Here is a 20,904-nt window from a genome sequence, read left to right as displayed (position 1 = left end):
CTGGTGGTTGAGAGGTCCCGGGGGACCCCTGAAATGAAGAGAATCTTCCAGTGGGTTACTTCCCTTGGATATCAGCTGGGAAGCATTTTCTAAGTGGACCTACACAGTAAAAAGACAGAGGATGCCTGAGGTCAAGACCAGTGAAGGAAGCCTTTAGCTGGGGAGAAGTGAGCGGGCTAGGGGGTCACACCCTGCTTTCCAGCACCTCCAGTGCGCCCTAAGGTGGAATTACTGGACCATGTTCCCTCTGCTTGTTTCCCCATGTGTGGCAGGAGAGAGTGGGGATGCTGGGAGCACGGTGGGGTGGGAACAGGCTAGTTGAACAAGTCTGGGTGCTTATTTCAGGTCCCCTAACCTGGATCCTTGCAGTTAAGGCTCCTTCTAGCACAGGTTTGACCAGAGCCCCAGAGAGCGCTCTGCACAGAGATGGTGCTCACCAAGTGTGTGTGGGTGATGGTCCCCCAGATCAACTCGCTGCTTTTCCTTCTGGTATTTGGGATATAAAAAAAGAGGTTTTTGAGGTTTTTTTCTTTTTGCCTGGAATATGCCACCAAGGTCAGGTTTCAAAAGTTACATGAAATTGAGAACTAACAGGGCTTTCAAAGGGCCTGGAGGAAAAGATAATAGATTCATCCTGGTGTGACTATTTGACCTGGTCAGCTCCCCCATCTCTGTAGAGCAGGGGTCTATGGGACCACATAGATGGCAGGATGAGGCCCTGGCATTCAAGAATTTGCAGTCCTGCTGGGGAACCAGGTGAACGTGTTTGGAAACATTAGAGGACAACTGAGGCCACAAGCACAGGAGAAATCCAGGAGGAGGGACTGCTGCGTAGGTGTCTTCAGGGAAGGATTCACAAGGCAGGGTGTGTGTGTGATTCAGCCCCAGAAGGATGAGGATGGTCTAGGTAATGGACAGGAGGGGGAAGGAATTCTAGAAGGTGTATGTATGTATCAGTGTGTGTGAGAGTGTGTGTGTACATGTGTCAGAACAAATACAAATTTGGAAGCAGGGTGAACTGGGGACATTGGCTAAGAAGAGTGGTTAACATTGTTTGAGCTTCCCACCTGCCAGGTGACACGTTTACCCATGTTATCCCACCCCATCGTTACAACAGCCCTGAGAGTTGATTATCGTGTTCGTTTTGCAGATGAGAAAACCAAGGTTCAAAGAGGCTTGGGCCACGGGGTTCCTAAGGGAAAGAAATAGAATGCAAGCTCACATCTATCTCCAAACCTTTGTTCTTAATCACACCACTCTTGAGACCTGCCTGTTGGAAGTGGAGGGTGTAGAGTTGAGTGGGAAGACGTGGGGGAAGGAGGGGTCCATGTGGACACTGGTGACAGGAGAGGAAACAGAAGAGCCCAGTCTTACTTCAGGAGGCCACAGGAAGTTGTGGCCAGTCTTTGAGCACCAGAGAGATGTGGATAATGGTGTGTTTAGAACACGTGAACGGCGGGGTGGGGAGGGGATTTGCTGGAAGATGCCAGAGGGCAGAGAGAACACTTAGAAGGCACTGTGGCCCCAAACCGAGGAGGAGAGGGTAGCAAAAGAGAGGCAAGGGCGGAGCAGAAAGGCATCTCAGGGCTTTCCTGGTGGCGCAGTGGTTGAGAGTCCGCCTGCCTATGCAGGGGACACAAGTTCGTGACCCGGTCCGGGAAGATCCCACATGCCGCAGAGTGGCTGGGCCCGTGAGCCATGGCCGTCCATGACCCTGCGCGTCCGGAGCCTGTGCTCTGCAACGGGAGAGGCCACAACAGTGAGAGGCCCACATACCGCAAAAAAAAAAAAAAAAAAGGCATCTCAGAAGGAAACAGAACTCGGCCATAGAAGAGGCCTTGGGCGGAGGAAAGTGCCTGGAGAGGTGACACCACGGGCAGAAAGGAAGCTTTCTGGAGGGGAGGCCCCCAGGAGGTGAGAAATGACTTCAAGCTGGGACACCACGGCCGCATCTCCCAAAGTGTGTTCTGCGTCCCCTGCAAGGAAGGACCTACCCCTGGTTGAACTTCAGGAGCCCTGGGTGGAACAAAGTAAAGGGTCTTCATCATGGAACTTCTCATAGCCTTTGATAAACCAATGTGACTCGACAAGAGGGGAATGTAAAATGTGGTATTTCTCAAACTTATTTGACTTATTTCTCAAAGTGTGGAGCTGGTGTTCCACAGAACACTCTTTGGGAAACGTGGGTAACATACCAACCTGGAAATTCGGGTGCAGAGCCAAGGCTCTTGTTATGCTGACCTGTTAAGTTTTCTTGTTTGTTCTGTTTTCTTAATCGCGCTTTGTCCCCTTCTAAAAGCTGTGATTCTCTTCCCCGGAGTCTGCAGCTCAGGGAGCCTTGGGGTCGTGGGGTTGCTCGCCGTGTGACTGGAGAGCAGGCAGGAGTGGTCCCACCTGGGCAGCGGCCCTTCTCTAGGCTTCCTGAGGACGGGGGTGACCTTACCCTGCGTGGCAAGCCCGTGCCAACCTTGGGAAGGGCTCTCCCCAGCTCCCCACCACATCTGTGAGCTGGTAGATGTGGGAGAGCCCTGCTCTGTCCAAATATCATTCTGCCTCAGGGGAGATATCCAACAGGGACTTTAGAACAGCCTGGGGGCTACGGCCAGATCGCAGTAAAAATAATCATCTGAATTCTTTGCTATAGAAGAGAGTTCAGAATAAGAAGGATCTTGGATTCCATCCAGGTGGTGTTAGTTACAAAGGAGCCAGAAGAACCGCAGGAGAAGATCTCACTGGTGCGGCAGTTCTGAGCCCTCGGGGACTGGACGATGGTGAAACCGGGGAGTATTTAGGGAGAAGGACGCGTCTGTCGGCATCCTTACTGGTTGCACAGCGCCCCATGGCGAGTCCCCACTGGGAACAGAAGGATTGGCTCCAGGGACGATTCAGCAGGTTGGGAATCTGGAGACCAGATCTCCTAACCCCAGTCCAGCCACCGATGGGCTGGCTGACCCCAGGGCAAATCACTTTGTGTGGTTTCCTCATTTGGAAAGAAAAAAAAAAAAGAGATAAAATCTGATCTACCTCCCAGAGATTCGGGGTGGTTTCTGTTTTGCTTTTTTGCGAAGAGCAACTAATAAAAATGATACCAAACTCCTCTGAAAATAAATACAGGCTCTATGCGTTTCTAGCAATAATAGCACGTATTCTCCTTGGGATCGTGGCTCAACTTACCACGATAAAATCACTGGTAAATTTCTAAAAAGTTACCCCTTTGTGCACATACCTTCTCCATAGAAAATGGTTTTCTGTTAGAAAAAGTTAAAGGACACTCCAGGCCTTTCATTTGGGGTTTATGTATTTCTTTTCCCTCGTTGAATAACACTCTCTTTCTCCAGGTTTCATTTTGGTCATATTTCAGAAATGGCTGAATTTCAGATTCTGAACACCCGCGCACGGGAGGGCGAATTGAGAAAAAATAATGCGATTAGCAGATAAGTAAACAAACATTTTAATTGAGACTCAAACTGTAGAAGTACTTTGGGCAGTATGGAATTACATGTTTCCATATTCTTTGTTGATTTGCATGAAGCCAAAACCCAGAAGGTTATATTAAACGTAATCACCTAACTCCGTGGGGCCTGGAGAGTGTTTTTCATGTGGCAATTTAAAGGCGAGTGATTGTGCAAAACACAATGGCACAAAGGAGTGTTTCTGCTGCTTTGGTTTCTTTCAGAAAGGAAATTAGCTCTGGGGGAGGGCAGAAAAGTACCATATTTCAGACCCCTACCCTGTAAAAGGGAAATACCTTGAGGGACCTCACTGATCCCTTAGGAAAGGTGGATTCGAGTCTAACACGGAATGAGGTCTTAATGCAGGTTTTATGTTTTGAGAACCAGGTCTCTGGCTCTTAGGAGTGCTTCTAAGTTGAAAACTTTACTGTATTTGATTTTTTTTTCTTTTTGCATTTAATACATATTTCATAGACTTCTGTCTTAAAAGATTTCTGATTGATTGGCCGCAGGGAGCCAGCTCTCTTATCTAACTGGACTAAATTCCCACCTTCTCTTCAAAAACCCAGAACATCCAGGAAGGCCAAACAGATCGTGGAAGAAGTTGCTCGGTTCTTTCTCATCTGATGCCATGAGTTACTGAGTGGTAACTGGAAAGTGCTCACCCAGTTCCTTTCTCCTTTCTCCACTGGATGCTAAGTGGACTCGCCGTCATAAAGCAAGCGTGTGGTTTACTGGGCCTCGCAGCCTTCCCTTCCTCGCTCAGCTGGAAGTGTCTGAGAGCAGAGGCATAGCGCCCTGTAGTCGTAATAGCTAATCGTAGACCCAAGGCCACTCAGTCCCAGAACGTCAGCCTTCACCTCACTTGTAATTTTCCTTACGTCAGTTTGGACCCCTTAGAGATGCCCTGTCCAACGCATAGCTACTAGCCACATGTGGCTATTTAAATTTAAATGAAATAAAATTAAATGAAATATAAAATTTAGTTCCTTGGTCACACTAGATGCATTTCAGGTGCTCAAGGTGGCTGCTGTATCGGACAGTTCAGATATAGGACATTTCTGTCATCACAGAAAGTTCTGTTGAATGGCGCTGCCTCAGACATTAGCCAGAGAGGGACTTCATCTTTGCTGAATTTTAAGAAACTGAGACCCAAAGAGGTTAAATGACTTTTCCAAGGATTCCCAGGAATTTACGAAAAATATATTTCTTGGCTGTTTTGGAATCCTGAGGATATCCTATATTTCGATCTTGAATTTTAAAATTTCTACATCAAATGCATATTTGATTTTTGCAAGCAAAGGAATCCAATATAACGATGATCTTGCGGTATAAAAACACTGATTCTTTTTGGAGATGCTCAATCAATCTGTTATAGTTAATTATGTCTAAATTATTTTTCCTGCTTTTAGTGACCTGTGAATTTCACAAGAAAAAGGAAGTCTCGATTAATTTCTGGAGAAACATTGCTTTATTTATTCCCTATCCTGGATTGTGTTAGTAATATTGTTATGCTACTAAAGACACTCGGAAAACTGGAATCAATTACATGAGAAGGCCGGGGAGTCACAGGACCCATCATTGTAACATCCACGGTCAGTTAGCATCATTGGTCAGACTCAGGGTGGGAAGACAGTGCTAGAGACTTACCACACATGTGTGTCCCAAATGTTCTTCGTAGACTCTTAGCTTCACTTAGAGCCAAAACAGACAATAAATGTCTCTCTCACTCAACTGTGTCCAGGATTTATGCAGTGCCTGGTGTGAGATCTCACTGCGGACAAGAATTCACCTTGGGTGGCAGGGCTGAAGCCTTGCTCAGGTGCAGAAACCAAATGCAAAGAGCCACAGAGCACTAGAGATGGGGAATTCAGGACTTGGGGACTCTTGAAGAAGGTCCGTCCAGAGGAGGGGCCCAGAAACTCCTCTGAGAGCCACCTTTCCTGCTAGGCTCCCTTGGATACAAGGAATTTATCCCAATGGAGATCAAAGGGGATTCTGGACCACTGTTTTAAGTTATTAATTAAGTGAAATTGATCTGCAATTATTTCAAAAGCTAACCAAACCATGGTATAGAGAGAAGATAAAAGAAAGAATCTGGGCTCACCGTAGCTCTTATTAACTTCCTCTTTGTAATGAATACCGCTCCTTGTGTTCCAGCGAGCCCTTGCCTACCCACGTGCAAAAAGGAAACACCAAAGAAAGCAGCAAGGCATCTTCTCTTGTCACAGTGAGTTGTGTTTCTCTAACTCTGGGGCTTAGACTTGTTGACGAAGACACCATAAAAGGCTGATGTGCCCCTTGGGTGTGATTTTTATCGAACAGACACTGAGTATTGGGACAGTGGAAGAACTTCTGGCCAGTGTATTGGGTGAATTACATGATAAGAAGGCACATCCCAGAATAGCAAACCAACTGGTGAGGACTCAGAAAACAGGAGACCAAGTCCAAGAAGAACAGATGAGGCACAGAGCACCCATCAAATACCACAGGGCGGGGCAGATAAGGGTCGGAGCCCAGAGGTTGGAGGATTAGCAAACCCAACAGTAGTATTCTGGTCGCTTGTAATTCTGCCCAGCATGGCTGAGCAAGGGCTCCCTGAGTTCTCTCATAGTCAAGAAGGAGGGTTAAAGTAGCACAGAAGGCAAGGCCTTGGTGGCAATGTCAAGAGCATCTTCCTCCTCTCAAGGTGAGCCCTTCTCCTGCCCACACTCAGCCTGGACATGTGCTCTGCGGTTTTTGGAATGGGTCTTCTAGTCTGCAGCACCCTGACCAGCCAGGGTCTAGTGCATCCATGCTCCTTGGAAATGATTATCAGTTAAACCAGATATTCTTCCTAACTCCTGATGTATTTTAATGAGGAGATGGAGAGAGAACCATCTGTAGAAAAGGCATTATCCCTGTGTGCTCTGAGGACAGAGCATGGGAAGAATCTTAAAGGCTCTGGAGTGGGAGTGAGGCGTGCACGGAAGATGCACAGGAAGCAAGATGAAATGAAACCAGAGGAAACGGCTGGGCTGCGGCTGGGAAGTAAAGGCTGAGCTTTGAAGAGGGGCAGCTCTGGCACCAGACCTTGACCCTGCAGATGATGGTCTCCCTGAACGCCGGGGCTTCTGGATCGAGGCGCGTGGATGGCTGGGAGCTGACCGTGCAGGCTGGCGGTCGTGGGGACCAACATGACTGGGGAAGTGCAGGGGTGAGGATTATACTTTACACATGTGACACTGTGCTGAGTTTGGCCTCGAAGGCATTACTGGTGAACTCAGAAAGGGAAGTCTGATGTAGTTGGAAAACTCAAACCTCAGCTCCACTACTATGAGCTGTGATGCTTTGTGAAAATAAATTAACCTCTCTGAACCCTGGTTTCTACTGTGGTAGGCTGAATGATGACACCCCCCCCCCCACACCCTCCCGAGACGTCCACATGCTAATCTCTGGAATGTATGAATATGTCACCTTATATGGTAAAACGGACTTTGCACGTGTGATTAAGTTAAGGCTCTTGAGATGGGGAGAATCCTGGGTTGTCCGGGTGGGTCCAGTGTCATCATAGGGTGCTTATGAGAGGAATGCAAGAAAGTGAGAGTGAGAGAGAGGTGTGATGAGGTTGGAATGATGCAAAGAAGGGGCCATGAGCCAAGGATGTGGGAGGCTTCTAGAAGCTGGAGAAGGCAAGGAAGTGGAGTCCCCCTAGAGCTGCCAGAAGGAACATGGCTCTGACGACACCTTGATTTTAACACAGTGGGACCTATAAAGTGCAACGATAATGGTACCCACCTCATAGGTCTGCTGCGACAGTTTAAATAAGACAGTGTATCTAAGGCACTTAACAAAGTGGATGTCAAGTAAATCGTAGATGGTTTTATCATGTGTTTTATAAAGTCATATTATGAGAGCCAGGGCTGGATCCCACATCTGACTTAAAGCACACCCACTACACTGCACTAAGCCAACTTGGCGTGGTTGGAAGTGGCTGCATCTCTTCTTAGAAATTATGGTACAGCATTTTAGGATTGCTGGAACCCAAGGAGATGCTTCTGAGTCCTTTATCCCAGAAGGCTTTGGGGACCCACAGACGTGTGACTGAAGTCCTGCTTTCCAGCTCCGCACAGCCACGATCTTGGTGGCATTTGAAGGGCTGCAGGTGCACCTAAGGCACTCAGGTAATGTGACAGTGGCGAATGAAAAACGACACCAAGCCGTGTGGCTGTGAAGTAGGCAACTGGCGGGTGTGAATTTCAGAGTAAGAACATGCTCTGTGCTCGTGGACATGGGCATGGATGAATTTGGTCACATGTGAACAGATCAGAGTGACAACAACTGTGGCTGAGGGAAGCCCAGGACCCTTCTTGGTTTCTGTCTTTGTGGAGTGTATGTACACGGCCTCCCCACGAGTAGGGGATGAGTGTGATGACATAATGACTAAATTCTGTTCGAACTTGAATTAGTTGTGGTACCACTGGGTGGAACATAGGGGAAGTAATTAGTGAAGGCAAATGGGAAAAGTCCAAAACTGGAATTTTGTTTTTAAGTAACACTGGGCAGAGAACCATTTAGGAATGAAGACAGCATATTTCCCTAGTCCCCTGCACGCAGATCTCATTTTAAAGAAAACAATGAGAAGGTAAATTTTAAGTGGTGTCTTAGGAAATGTTAGAAGCTAATGTTACTAATCTGAAAGCTATCGGGGCAAGGAACTATCCAGGTGGTTATGGGGTGGAGATATTGCAGGAACTCTCCACAGACGTCTCAAATTGTTGGTCTCTGAAAATAAGGTCCACGTGCAATGTTCTCTGCAGTGTCATTGTCAAGATAGTTACTAAGTCTATAGCTAGGCATTATCAAGATGGATTCTCATGATGAGTACCTGTCTCCAAGGACCACAGTTGATTATTATCCTGGGGGTCATTTATCATCCTCTCCCTTTCTGTGTCTCTCTCAGTAAATAAAAATGAAAAGTCAAGGTTTGGAAATAATTAAGAAAATTGTTGACCTTGTAGGTAATTATAGGAATTTGCTACTTTGATTCAGCTTCCTAATATAAATCCTTACTCTGTCTTTGTAAATATTGCGGGCTGTTATTTTCTGTGGCTGCACAGCTCTTAATAGTTCGGAATAATAAATAATGTGATTTTCTATTTGGGTGGCACCTCAGCCCCTTCACATTCACCATTCTGATCTCCACGCCGCTGCCTCAGCAGGCTGGTAGGACAGGACGGGGCAAACGGTGCAGTTCTGCTGAACTGAGGAGAAACCTAAGGTTCAAAGAGGTGGAATGCTTTACGCAAGCTCATACTTCTAGCCAGCCACAATTTGAATCCAGATCTTCTGATGGCAAGTGTTCGAAGCCCACCATTAGGGCTTGAAATACCTTAATTGAACATACCGCAATCTGGTTTCCCTTCTGACCTAACAGCAAATGTTTCAAAAGCAAGAATTCTTTTGGGAAAGTCTGGAAAAGAGGGTTTGAGGTGTTGCAGGAAGGGGGACCCCTTCCAGGGCCTGCCTGAGAGTGGGCCCTTGCCTAACACTCAGAAATGAACTGTCCGAGGAGACACACGTGCTGACAAAGCAAGAGACTTTATTTGGAAGGGGCGCCTGGGCGGAGAGCAGCAGGGTGAGTGAACCCAGGAGGACTGCTCTGCCACGTGGCTCGCGGTCTCAGGTTTTATGGTAAGGGGGTTCGTTTCCGGGTTGTCTCTGGCCAGTCATCTTGCTTGGCCCGTAGTTTGACTCAGGGTCCTTCCTGGTGGCGTGCACATCGCTCAGCCAAGATGGATTCCAGCGAGGAAGATCCTGGGAGTTGGTAGGACATATGGACTGGCGTGTCCTCTCTCCTTTTGACTTTTCTGAAATTCTTCTGTTGGTGGTAGCTTGTTAGTTCCGCGTTCCTTACCAGGAGCTCCTGGTGTAAAGTAACTCATGCAAGTGGTTGCTTTTGTGCCTGGCCAGGGGGGGGTGGCTTCCGTCAGTGGTTCCCCTAACAGAGGCAGTCGGAGAGAAAGATGCTTTTCAGCCTTCCCAGCTTAATTAGCATGGGGGTAGGGGAAATGGGGCAGACAGAGGAAGGCATTTTACAGGCATGTTGTTCGTGTGTGGGCGCTAAAACATCCGTACACGGAGTCTAGAGTGGAGCCATTCAACGTGGTAGCCACCAGCCCCATGCGGAGATGGAGCCCTTGAAAGCTGGCTCATTTGAATTGAGATGTGCTCCAACTGTCAATTCCACACCAATTTCAAGGGCTTCATATAAAAAAGGATGGAAATGACTTCAGTCATTTTCATATTGATTATATGTTGATATATTGGGTTAAATAAAATGTTATTAAAATTAATTCCATGTACTATTTTTAATTTTTAATGCGATTACTGGAAGATGAAAAATCACAAATGTGGCTCACATTTTATTTCTGTTGGATGGCACTGGTCCAGAGGTTTCCTGTTTGGATAAGACTTGGTAGGTGAGGGTAAGTGAGGCCAGGAGTCCAGCTGGGTCTCAAAGAGGACAGGGAGTCCTACAGCAGAGGGCCAGGGGAGAGCTGGCCCACCCTGCCCTAGGGAATGGGGCCTTATTATGCAAGAACATTAAAGAAGCAGCAAGAGTTCTATGTGGCAATTTCAATGGAAACATTTTCACTCCTGAGACCTAGTTTCTTCCTAAACTCCACCCAAGGCAACATGGATTATTGCTTCCTGGAAACTCAACTAGGGGACTTGAAAGTGTCTCATATTAAAAACAGAAAAACCCAAGAAGGAGACAAATAATTATATTTCTAAAAACTTTTAGAACAAATGCTTGCTTGTGAGAAATAATTTTCCCATAAATATTTTATTCCTCCTTTTCTTTCTTTTGTACCCTGGCTGAGGAGTTCCACATGGACACAGGAGATGATGTTCCCCTTGGGAGAGATGATCAAAGCCTCCCTGGGTCTACTTGCTGTTGAATTCTCCTCACGGTCTTTGCAGCTTCTACTCCCTCCTGCTTGCTGGGCTCTGAGATGAAGTGGGCTCAAACGTTTGGAAAAACAGAGAGAATGCAGGAAAAAAATCCACAGCTACGTAGCATCTAAGCCACTTGTTTCAGACAGAAAGTTCCAAATCTTGGCTAGAAAGAGAGAAATGTTTACTTTTTTTTGTCTGTGGGAACCTGCCCCTGAACAACCCACTTTGAAAGAGAATGTGTAGTGATATAAATAGCAAGTTAGCCTGATTGATGTAAGATGACCCCAGAAATAAGGAGCTTATTCAATTGGGCTTGATAAATATTTTATCAAGAAAAAAAGGAAAAAAAAAAAAAAGCCAAACAGACAAGACACTAGATAGAGACTTCCTGAGGCTAAGGACTGGGTCTTAATAATTCCTAAATCCTAGAGCTCTGTCCCACACCTGTCCTAGGAGCAGAGCTCAACAGACGTTTGTTGGACCACTGGATCCACTCATCAGCTTGTAGGAGACCAGTCAGAGTTCTCCAGGGGGTGAGAAAAGAAAGAAGGAAAGAACAGACCCTGATTGCTTTGGGATTTGCCTTTCCTTATAGATGTGGGCTCAGATATTTCAGCAGCATAGATTAAGAATGATACAGGAGCATACAACCAAGGACACACAGACAGACAAATGAGAAGTGGGGTAAGATGGGCAATGAGCTGCAGTTCTGTGGTTTTTCAATGGGAAAGAAAAAAAAAGGAATTTTAAAACACAGATTTGCAACAAAAATAATACATTTCAAATTGACTAGCCTCTCACGCTTTTCTATGACAGAAGTGAGCCTGTGCATTTAATTGAATTTTTGTGACTCTAAGGCTTTGTTTTTATTTATTTTGTTGCTGGAATGAATATTTATTACAATTATCATTACCCAATTACCTGCTGGGTCCTGGGGGGAGGGAATGTATCCTCTGCCCCTCCCCCACCCATCTTGGAGCTTCCAGTAAAGTCCAGGGGGAGTGCCTAGAGGGGCAGACAGGGCAGGAGTCTTTCAGCAGTTGCTGATGTTCCATTAAAAGGAGTTTGAAAAGGCATTTACCACCCTTCCACATGTTCAAGTTGACACTTAACTTTTAAAATTTAAATATAAATAGTTGCAAAGGATTTTCTTTCCAATGCATTGTGAATAGTATGGGAAAGAAAAGTGTCCCGAAACTATCTGTGGCAGAACTTTTTTTGTATGATGTAATTTATAACCCCTTCCATGAAGTAATTATGATTCTTGATAAAATGCTTGAGTAACTTCCAGATAGACTTTAATGGGATTAAGAAATCCTGAGAAGTTAGGCTTCCCTGTTCACTATCTTAAGACACATCAGTCAGGCTCTGGGCATTCTTTGGTGGTGGGACCACTTTTTTTTCCCTCTGGATTGTCTCTGACAGTCCCTGAATTGAGGCCAGTTTGAAATAGAATTTTGACACATACTAATAACAAGTTTGTCTGAGAAGTTATTTTAGCAAATGACATTGTACAGATAGCTTTGTTGCATCACTTTTTCATTATAGACAGTGGAATCTGAATACCATGACAATAATCACGCATAATACTCAGCATCAATTACATGAAAAACACAGGAACAAGTTATTTTTTGACCCCAGGAAGTTTTACATTTTCCCTTTTCTTCCCTAAAATTCATATTTCTACCCTCCATTTTATCCTAATACGATATGTCTTACAACTGAAAGTTTAAAATTGGTTAACCTGTCATAACTTTCTACAACGAAAGTAAACTATGAATTTTTGTGACCATAAGGCTTTACTTTTTTGTTCCTAGGTTGAATAATTGAATAATTACAATTATTATTATTACCCAACTAATAAAAATGTACAAATATATTACACATTTTGATAAACCATTATTAAATCTAAATTTTAAATTTTATTGGAAATACAAGTGTTAATGAGATAAATGGGGCTGGTTTATCATCCTCCCCCTCCCCATCAAGAAGGACAAGTATCTATAAATAGAAATGACCTGTTACTAGAAAGAGCTAGGGTTCACCATCAAACCTATTCTTTGTTTTTTTGTTTTTTTTTTTTTCTTCCGGTACGCGGGCCTCTCACCGCTGTGGCCTCTCCCGTTGCAGAGCGCAGGCTCCGGACGCATAGGCTCAGCGGCCATGGCTCACGGGCCCAGCCGCACCGCGGCATGTGGGATCTTACCGGACTGGGGCACGAACCCACGTCTCCTGCATCGGCAGGTGGACTCTCAACCACTGTGCCACCAGGGAAGCCCTCATTCTTTGTTTTTATGGATGTAAGCTTCGAGGAGTGCTGTTCGCATACCAAGTACGAGGGAGTGGAAGGAGTTTTGTACAGTAATGTTACACAACTCTGGATTTCTGAGTTATATTCTGAAATCATATTTAAAAAAAAAAACCCATATCCTGCCAGCCTGACGGGTGGCCGTCTTGACTAGGTGTTCTTTCACCTTTGTTGAAAGCAACCAACTGGAAAAGTGATTTGCAAAAGGATTCGTTTCCCAGGCATTAGTGTCTAATACAGCCCAAGGATTTCACATCATACTTTTTGGTAACTGAAGGGTTTTAAATCCCCAGGACAGTGCCCAGAGGTGTGCAGGTAAATTGGCTCTCTGGAAAAAAAAAAAAAGAAAAAGAAACAAAGAAGAGGGGGGAAAAAAGCTCTATTTTGTATCTTGTGCTCATTTCCATAATGTAAATACTTCCACCAGGGCCGATTTCAAGCTACCAAACTTGACTTCACTGGAGTTGGGAAGAGACGGGCGTGATTGGCCCCCGTGGCCAGGGCAAGGGAGCCCAGCACAGGGTACAGTGCCTCACAGCCAGATTCCGGGAGGGACAGCTATGTGCGCCTTTGTTTTGTGAGCTGTGACAGATGATTGTGAAAGGGAAGGTGGGAGATGAGAACTGGCCTGACCTCAGGAGTGTTTCACGGAGGACAGTTTAGGACAGGGCATCCCTGGGATGCCAAGAACGTTGATTCCTTTAAACACCCCAAGCTTGCTTACCCCTTGCAAATGTGGTGCCCCAAGACTCCATGTGCAGCCGTTTGAAGACCACTGATTGAGAAGAGAAGCAAGGGCCTGGGAGGCAGCCGGACCACAAGCTCAAATCCTGCCTCTGCAATTCACGAGGTTTGAGGACTTGGGCATATTAACTTTTATGAGTCTCAGATTTCGCCTATAAAATAGGAGAAGCCAATACCCACCTTCCAAGGTAATAACTGGTGGTGTTACGTGTACAGGGCTGGCAGCCAGCTGCTATCGGAGTCCTTTTAATTGAGTTGAAGGGAAGACCCTTGGAGGATTGATGCCTTCCTAGGGTAGCAGTATAAGAGGGAAACATAGGTGCCCGGCTATTTAGGATTTCTGTGCTCCAAAACAAGTGACTGCTTTGGTTATCTTCTTTTTTAATTTATTTATTTTTGGTTGTGTTGGGTCTTCGTTTCTGTGCGAGGGCTTTCTCTAGTTGCGTTGAGCGGGGGCCACTCTTCATCGCGGTGCGCGGGCCTCTCACTATCGCGGGCTCTCTTGTTGCGGAGCACAGGCTCCAGACGCGCAGGCTCAGTAGTTGTGGCTCACAGGCCTAGTTTCTCCGCGGCATGTGGGATCCTCCCAGACCAGGGCTCGAACCCGTGTCCCCTGCACTGGCAGGCAGATTCTCAACCACTGCGCCACCAGGGAAGCCCCTGCTTCGGTTATCTTAAAACGCGCACTTCAAACCAGAATTTTTAGCTTCTTTCTCTCCTTTTTATACCATCTTTCATCTTATGGAACAGAGGTTGGGATCTTCACTTGGTCTGAGGGAGTACACCCGGCAGCAACAATGGAAGTAGAACTCAAGGCTGGTCCACCTTGAACCAAACCAGAAGGGTTAGTAACGAAGAAACAAAACCTCCTTCTAAGGTGGCTTCACCCGTTGAGCAATCCCATAGCCTGGCCCCCCCAGGGCTTCATAACCAGTCAGGCTCCCGGTGGCTCTACTGGCTTGTTAAGAAGGTCTTTGAATGACAGGGCAAAATCACATCACCGCATCACAAACAATTCCAGGGCACAACCGATATCTCACACTGTACTTTATTTTTCTTCACAATATTAACTGGACAGACAAAGAAAGTTGAATGGCAGGGTGGCTTTCCCCAACAATACAAAGAAAATGCCATTATATTTAATGCTGGCCAAGCAGAGACTTACTTTATCTTAACAATCTAAACTACACTTATCATATAGTTTTTTGTGTGTGTACAGTGTTGCAGGATATCAGCCACCCCTAAGAAGTGTCCATCTTAAAAACAGCCCATGGAAGGGAGAAGTGTGAACATCTTGATAACAAAAGCTTTCAATACAAAACCACTTTTTATACACTTATTTTTATTGAAAACAAAAATAATCCCAGTAACTCAAAACAAAAGCAAAACTTGGTTGAAAACTTAAGAAGATAGTATAATAAACACAAGCTTCCTCCAAAGAAATGTGATCGGCTATCACTCCTTTAAATGCTACCCCAGAGGCAAAAACTTAATGAAATGAGCTGGCTGGAAGGCTCACTGCAGATTCCCTAAAAGGTTTAGGGACACGGAGTTACTAATATACTATAGTCATATTTAGTAACAATCCCGGGATTTTTTGATTAAGCCTTTCCATCTTCCACAAGTGTTTCTGTCTGCTGAGCTTACCTTGGGACCCAAAACAACCTTGTCATCGATAGGATATATATGGCCTTGCAGTTATTTTTCTGGGGTAGTCATGATGAATTGGGGCAATACCATTCATACTCCATCTGGTTTTCTTTGTGCCCCGTGGGATGCATATTTCATGTTGTCTAAGGCCAGTACTATGAGCACAGACATGGAACAGGATGAATCTTTGGGTAAGGATAAGGAACTTGTATTATTACTTACCCAGTTCAGTCTCACTTTCCTTCTCCCCGTATTGTGCATAGTAAGTATTTAGAAATAGATGTCCCTACCAACCAGAAGGTTTTCATTAAATATCCTGTTGGTTAAAATTACAAATTTATTGTTTAAATAGCCATTAGACATGTCCAGGCTTGAAATTAAAATCCTTACCATTGATGGCAGATGTTTAAAAGAGTTTTGGTTCATCTGCATTGCCATACAGAGCTGGACTTTGAGTTGTTCTGTTGTCTCTAGAAGCTAAATATACCACAGAACTTGAAAATGTTTCTTGTTTGTTGCATAAGGTCCTTCACGGAGGCATCACATTGTTCCTAGTGAAGTTTTCACTTGTTTGCATCTCACATCCTACAGTCCTGGCTATTCTGAAAGCCTCCGCACCCTGATCCAATCTTGGGAATGTTTTGCTCATTTGAAAATTCTTCCTCCCAACCCTGCAACAAATGTCCTTTGTCCCATAATAATTAAAAAAAAAAAAATCCCTGGGAAGATTCAAATTGAATAACAATAAAGATCTGATTGGAACCTTCATAAGCTTAACAATGTAGAATTGTATTTCTTAAAAGTGTGTAACCACATTTGTCTGGGCTGCAAAAGACACCACAGAATAAGATCAGAATAGAATTTCAACTGCCTCCCTAATTTCCTTAGAATGGCTTATATTTCAAGCCCTTCCTGTTTTTTTCTGATAGAGGAGGTGTCCGTTACTAACTATACGTGATAAGGAAGTATAAAAACAGCCGCTGCCTTAGAAGTACAGTCGAAATTAGAATTTAAGTTCACATGTATAAGTTCATCATTTTAGCATAAGTTTAATTACAATATAGACAATTTGCAATTCTGTTTATCCCATAGATCCTCGATGCAAAAAACCCAGATGTGTGTTGGGACTGTCCTACATATTTATGTCTAATCCTGATTATTAGAACTCCTCTTGATTTATGATCACTTCCTAATTTCCCACATTGGGCCAGGGCTAGGTCTTTAAATGATAAGCATAAACATTTTCTAATGAAATAAATTCAAATCTTAATGGAAGGTCATATCTGAATAGACAGAGATAAGTGAGCTGGGGCAGAGGCTGTTGGTTTTTGGCTTGAACTATAGCAAAGTGCTTCCTTCATTCGAAATGTGACTTTAAGCCACATCTTAAGCCTGCAAAATCTGAGATGAGCTGTTTGCTGCAGAAGATACGAGCTGTCATTTTGATCTCTCTTTCGGGCTGTCTGTGCGGCGAGGGCCTGGGAGGACCCAGGAGGTTCTTGGGTGCTTTTCTCCTTGTGGCTTTTTTTAGAGCCCTCGACCTCCATTTGGAAAGTGCACGTGCTCTATTGAACCCTGACCTGGCCCAACATGTGCACCACGCTGATGGTAATTCAGGTGTGAATCCCTCCTCCACACCTGTTAGGTAGGAATGGGTCTCTGCTGTCCAACTGCAAAGTAATTGAGACAATGCAAAAAAGGAGGAGAAAAAAATGACTAGTTGAGGCTTTTATATACATTCATTGCTTCTAACATGTTTTTAACAACAAGAAAAATGCAACTTCAACTACTCTTAGAGAGAGTGTAGCCACAATACTGTACAGTTCTGGGGTCAGGTGGCCGGGAACATTTATCATTAAAACCAAATAATGTAACCCCACAGCAAAAGGAAACCAGTTAGAAATTAGCCCCTGTGACCTTTTTTATATATACATTTTTAGAACACTCTGCAAATCCCAGCTTGAACAATAACAACAACAACAACAAAAGACAAACAGGCTTTATATTAAAAATGTCCGTGTTCTTCATGGTTACTTCTAAAGCAGCTTGGAGGATCTCGCCACTTGGAGTGTACTGCAAACCGACTCCATTAGAATGATCTTGGCAGGATAGCAGCACAGAATTTGATATTCCCTATTCCTCACTTTTGACAATGTAAACCTTTCATAAGATAATATTTTGCTTAAAAATTAGAATCATTCAAAGGTCTGATCGTCCTGTTCCCTGAGGCCCGCCAGGGAGGTCTGGCTTCATACCATGGGTTTCTTGCTTTCTCCGTCTGGGGCGTAAGTGCCACTGCATTTCAGGAAGGACCTGAGGACGGCCACGGAGAAAGGCTCTATGGAAGGAGGGTGGGAGGGCTCCAGACAGGTCTCCGTGGAAACGGGCACGGAAACCATCTCTAAAGGGCAAAGCATTGGAGCCAGAATTTAATCCCCTGGTCATCTTCCATCTGGCTTTCCAGCCGAATGAACCTCATGGGTTTAACCAAACATGTATGCAATCCTAAATGATGTGAGTTAAATTCTGATTTGGCCAAGGACAAGTAAACCTAAGCAACTAGGTCAAAGGGACAACAGATACGTCCCTCACAATAAATAATTCTGTTGACATGGAAGTGGACGTAACTCGGTTCAAGCAAAGTGGCTGGGTGGCCAGCATGCTCCAGGTTTTCTCAGGTAGCTGAGACCCAGGGCTTATCTCACCTCCTCAGAAATGCTTTTAAAGAATTAAGAGCCAAAAATCTCAAATGGAAAAAATGATCATTTTTTTCTAACAAATAGTGTAGAGGCCATAACTAAATACAATTTTTTAAAAAGATGCTGAGATGCATGTAATCTTTTTTTTTAAAGCAGCTTTCGAAATATCAACCACAGCATTAAACATTGAACATAAGTACATTCCAAAGTTAATACAGATAAATGGTATATAATGCAATAATGCCACAGTTTTTCCACGTATGTCTCAAGGCTGATTCTAAACTTGAAAAAATATTTCTAGTTTATAAGCTGGAGATTTCACTTCTTTTGCTACTTCTCTAGCGTTTTCCAGCACTGATTTTTTTTTTTTTTTTTCTTTTTTAACGCCCCAGGATAATCCCCACATTCCACACCTGGAACCTTTTTCCCCCCTCCGTCAGGTTTTTCAAATAAAACCAAACTACAATGACAAGATAATGTTTTACATCGTAATTCCACAGACATAGGTCAGTTAATCCATTTTAACGCTTCCTTTAGGATTTATGACCCTCCCCAAAGTCTTTAAAATCTTGCTTTAAGCTGCACAGGCAGGCTGGCAGCCGCGCAGCCAAGGCGCACGCAAGCGTTTCCCTTGGGGGGCGGGCTCCTCAGCCATCGCCACCTCCCTCTGCGAGCAAAGGCGCAGTGCCTGTTTCCTTCCCTCCACAGTGATCAACGCCCGAAGAGCCTTGGCTCCCGGGTTCCACGCTCCGCGTGGAGAGGCGCCTAACCAGGGGGCCCCAGGGTAGCAGGACCAGGCCTCCTGCCGTCTTTCCTTGTCCGCGCGATTCTGAGCTCCGTCAGCTTCCGGACATTCGCAGACCACACCGCTCTGTTTAAAAGCCCTCGAGCAGGCCAGCGAGTGGCCAGGCTGGGTTCCAGGACGAGGTCTCCGAGCTGGGGCAAGGCAGAGCAGACCGCGGCCTCTTGCGGAAAAGCAGGCACTTGTGGCGGCCTGATGCTTCCTGATGCCGAAGAAGTCACCGAAACGTTCACTTCCTCGCATTCCAGAGGATTCTGTTTCATACACAGGCAGCGCCAGTATTTGGAGGGGGAGCGTATCCAAAATATATGAATATACACGTCGGGGCTTAAGGTACTGGATGATATTGTATAAATTGCTAAAATGCTTCTCGGCACAATTGGTAGCTTAAAAAAATACTTTCCTATGGTTTAAGGGCATTTTTCCCGTCACTGTCCTTCGGGGTGGAGATCTTGGCAAACACCAAGTCCATCTGAAGCTTCCGATGGTTTTCTTCCAACCGGGTGTGTACCATATGCAAAGTGCCTGTTCTTCAGGCCAGGGAAGAATGGTCTCCCCTCCAAGGACCTTCCCTCTATTAAGAACACAGCCTCCAGGGCAAAAAAAAAAAAAAAAAAAAAAGGCAAAGAAAGCGAACACCTTCTTCCTAACCTCCAGCAGCCAGAAACCCGGCTTCTGGAACAGTCAAGTCCTTTGTCAATTTGTTTGCTTTTCAGATGGTGAGTCAGTTGGGCCAACAACATGGAACAGAAATCCATGTTTATAGGCACAGGAGACCAGGTGGAGCCATCCAGGTGGGGCTTAGTAATTAGCAGTAGGGTTTCCAAAGACATGTTCAATGGGACTGTCTTAAATAAATAAATCTTATTTTTCTTAATAATGTAAAAAATAAATTGTATTTCCCTTTGGCAGTAAGTAGCTGATTCGACGTTGAGCCTGAAAGCTGTTTTTTCGTTGTTGGTGGTGGTTTGTTTTTGTTTTTAAGAGACCACAGCTTTGCTTCATGGTACATCAGTGACAATGCATATTATTTCTACTGCTTTAGTGAACCTTTTGCATATGTTTGTGGCCGGCTTGTGGACTTCACTTATGGCCCAGATAGGCACCCAGGGTGATGCAAGCTCCCACCAGGGCCAGACTGAGCAGTGCCTTCAGAGACAGCCAGGAGAAATCAAACAGAGGCCGCATGCTGGGACCGTACAGCTCCACAAAGGCATCCTGCAGTGGGAAGAGGAGGGAAGAAAAAGAATATTAGAGCGGCACAGACAGAATGCCAGATGACAGGGAGAAAGGCATCTGAAGTGCCTAGGCACCTTCAGGAGGGTGAGGGGAAAGGTCAAACGCACTTTGGGGGCAATGATTTCAGACCCACTCTTTTCACTTTCATTCAGGAAATATTTTTTGAGACCCTACTTATGTACCAGACACTGTAGAGATACAGCAGTGAATGAAATAGGCTAAAAGCACAAAAGCTTTGACCCAGTGGAGTAGGATAGACAGTAAACAAAACTACATGTTTCATATAGTGTATTAGAGAGTGGTAGGTGCTAAGGGAAAAGATAAAACAGCAAAGGCAGTTAGAAATACGGGAGGCTTTGCAATTTTAGCTAGCATGACCATTTGTAAAAATAATTTTTAAAACAACCCAACTACTCCTTTATTGAGTGCTTGCTATATAAACAGATGCCTGACATGCATTATTTTGTTTATTCTTCATACCCATCTTATGGATTCATTTTCTTTGTTTTTATGCTGTAGGAAAAAAGCTGAGACCGTTGAATGCTCATTTCTTGGATTTGTTGGGGAGGATTAGATTCCATGTTTGGGCCCAATGAGTATTTGGACAACTCTAGATATATCTGAATATATAAAGCAGTAAATGAAATGTTCCCGTGGTGTGATTAATCAGGCATGAAGAGGAAAACAAGATGTAGCTCCAGTTAGGCCCTTCACTATGGGAGACAGTAACACAAGGAGACGTCCAGCATCACTGTGTGGAGGAGGGTCTGACGATGTTTACTGTGTTTTTGTCTGTTTGGGGCAAGTACTGCAGTAGAGGGACCAGGTATCATCTTTGCCTCCCCAGTGCTATGTGTGGTCTTCATACATGTAGGTGTTTGAGAAATGTTTGTTCAATTAAAGAGTGAAGTTTTCTGAAGTCGAACATTGGTTTGAATTCTGTGTTTGGCCTAATACTTCACCTAGATGCTTACTCGGCCTTCTTGAAATTATTCCTTTTGTATACAGAAACCTCTGGACATCTTGCAGTAGTCTCTAGAGTTTAAGGCGTCATTAGGGAATATTCTC

General features: G+C 44.8%; 1 protein-coding gene across 1 annotated transcript in view; it reads right to left on the bottom strand.

Moving 5' to 3' along the window:
• Window positions 1–14,480: 14,480 nt before the first annotated feature.
• The window catches only part of BCL2 (BCL2 apoptosis regulator), a 182,444-nt gene continuing 176,020 nt past the window's right edge, over window positions 14,481–20,904 (bottom strand). Inside the window, exon 3 of the mRNA XM_029228407.1 lies at window positions 14,481–19,815. Within this exon, the coding sequence (XP_029084240.1) occupies window positions 19,681–19,815 (135 nt within the window). The 3' untranslated portion in view covers window positions 14,481–19,680. The remainder of the gene's footprint in view (window positions 19,816–20,904) is intronic.

The sequence above is a fragment of the Monodon monoceros genome, unplaced genomic scaffold, assembly GCF_005190385.1.
Source record: "Monodon monoceros isolate NGI ecotype Baffin Bay Population unplaced genomic scaffold, NGI_Narwhal_1 Super_Scaffold_1, whole genome shotgun sequence".
NCBI classification, from domain to species: Eukaryota; Metazoa; Chordata; class Mammalia; order Artiodactyla; family Monodontidae; genus Monodon; species Monodon monoceros.
This window is presented reverse-complemented; position numbering and strand designations above follow the sequence as displayed.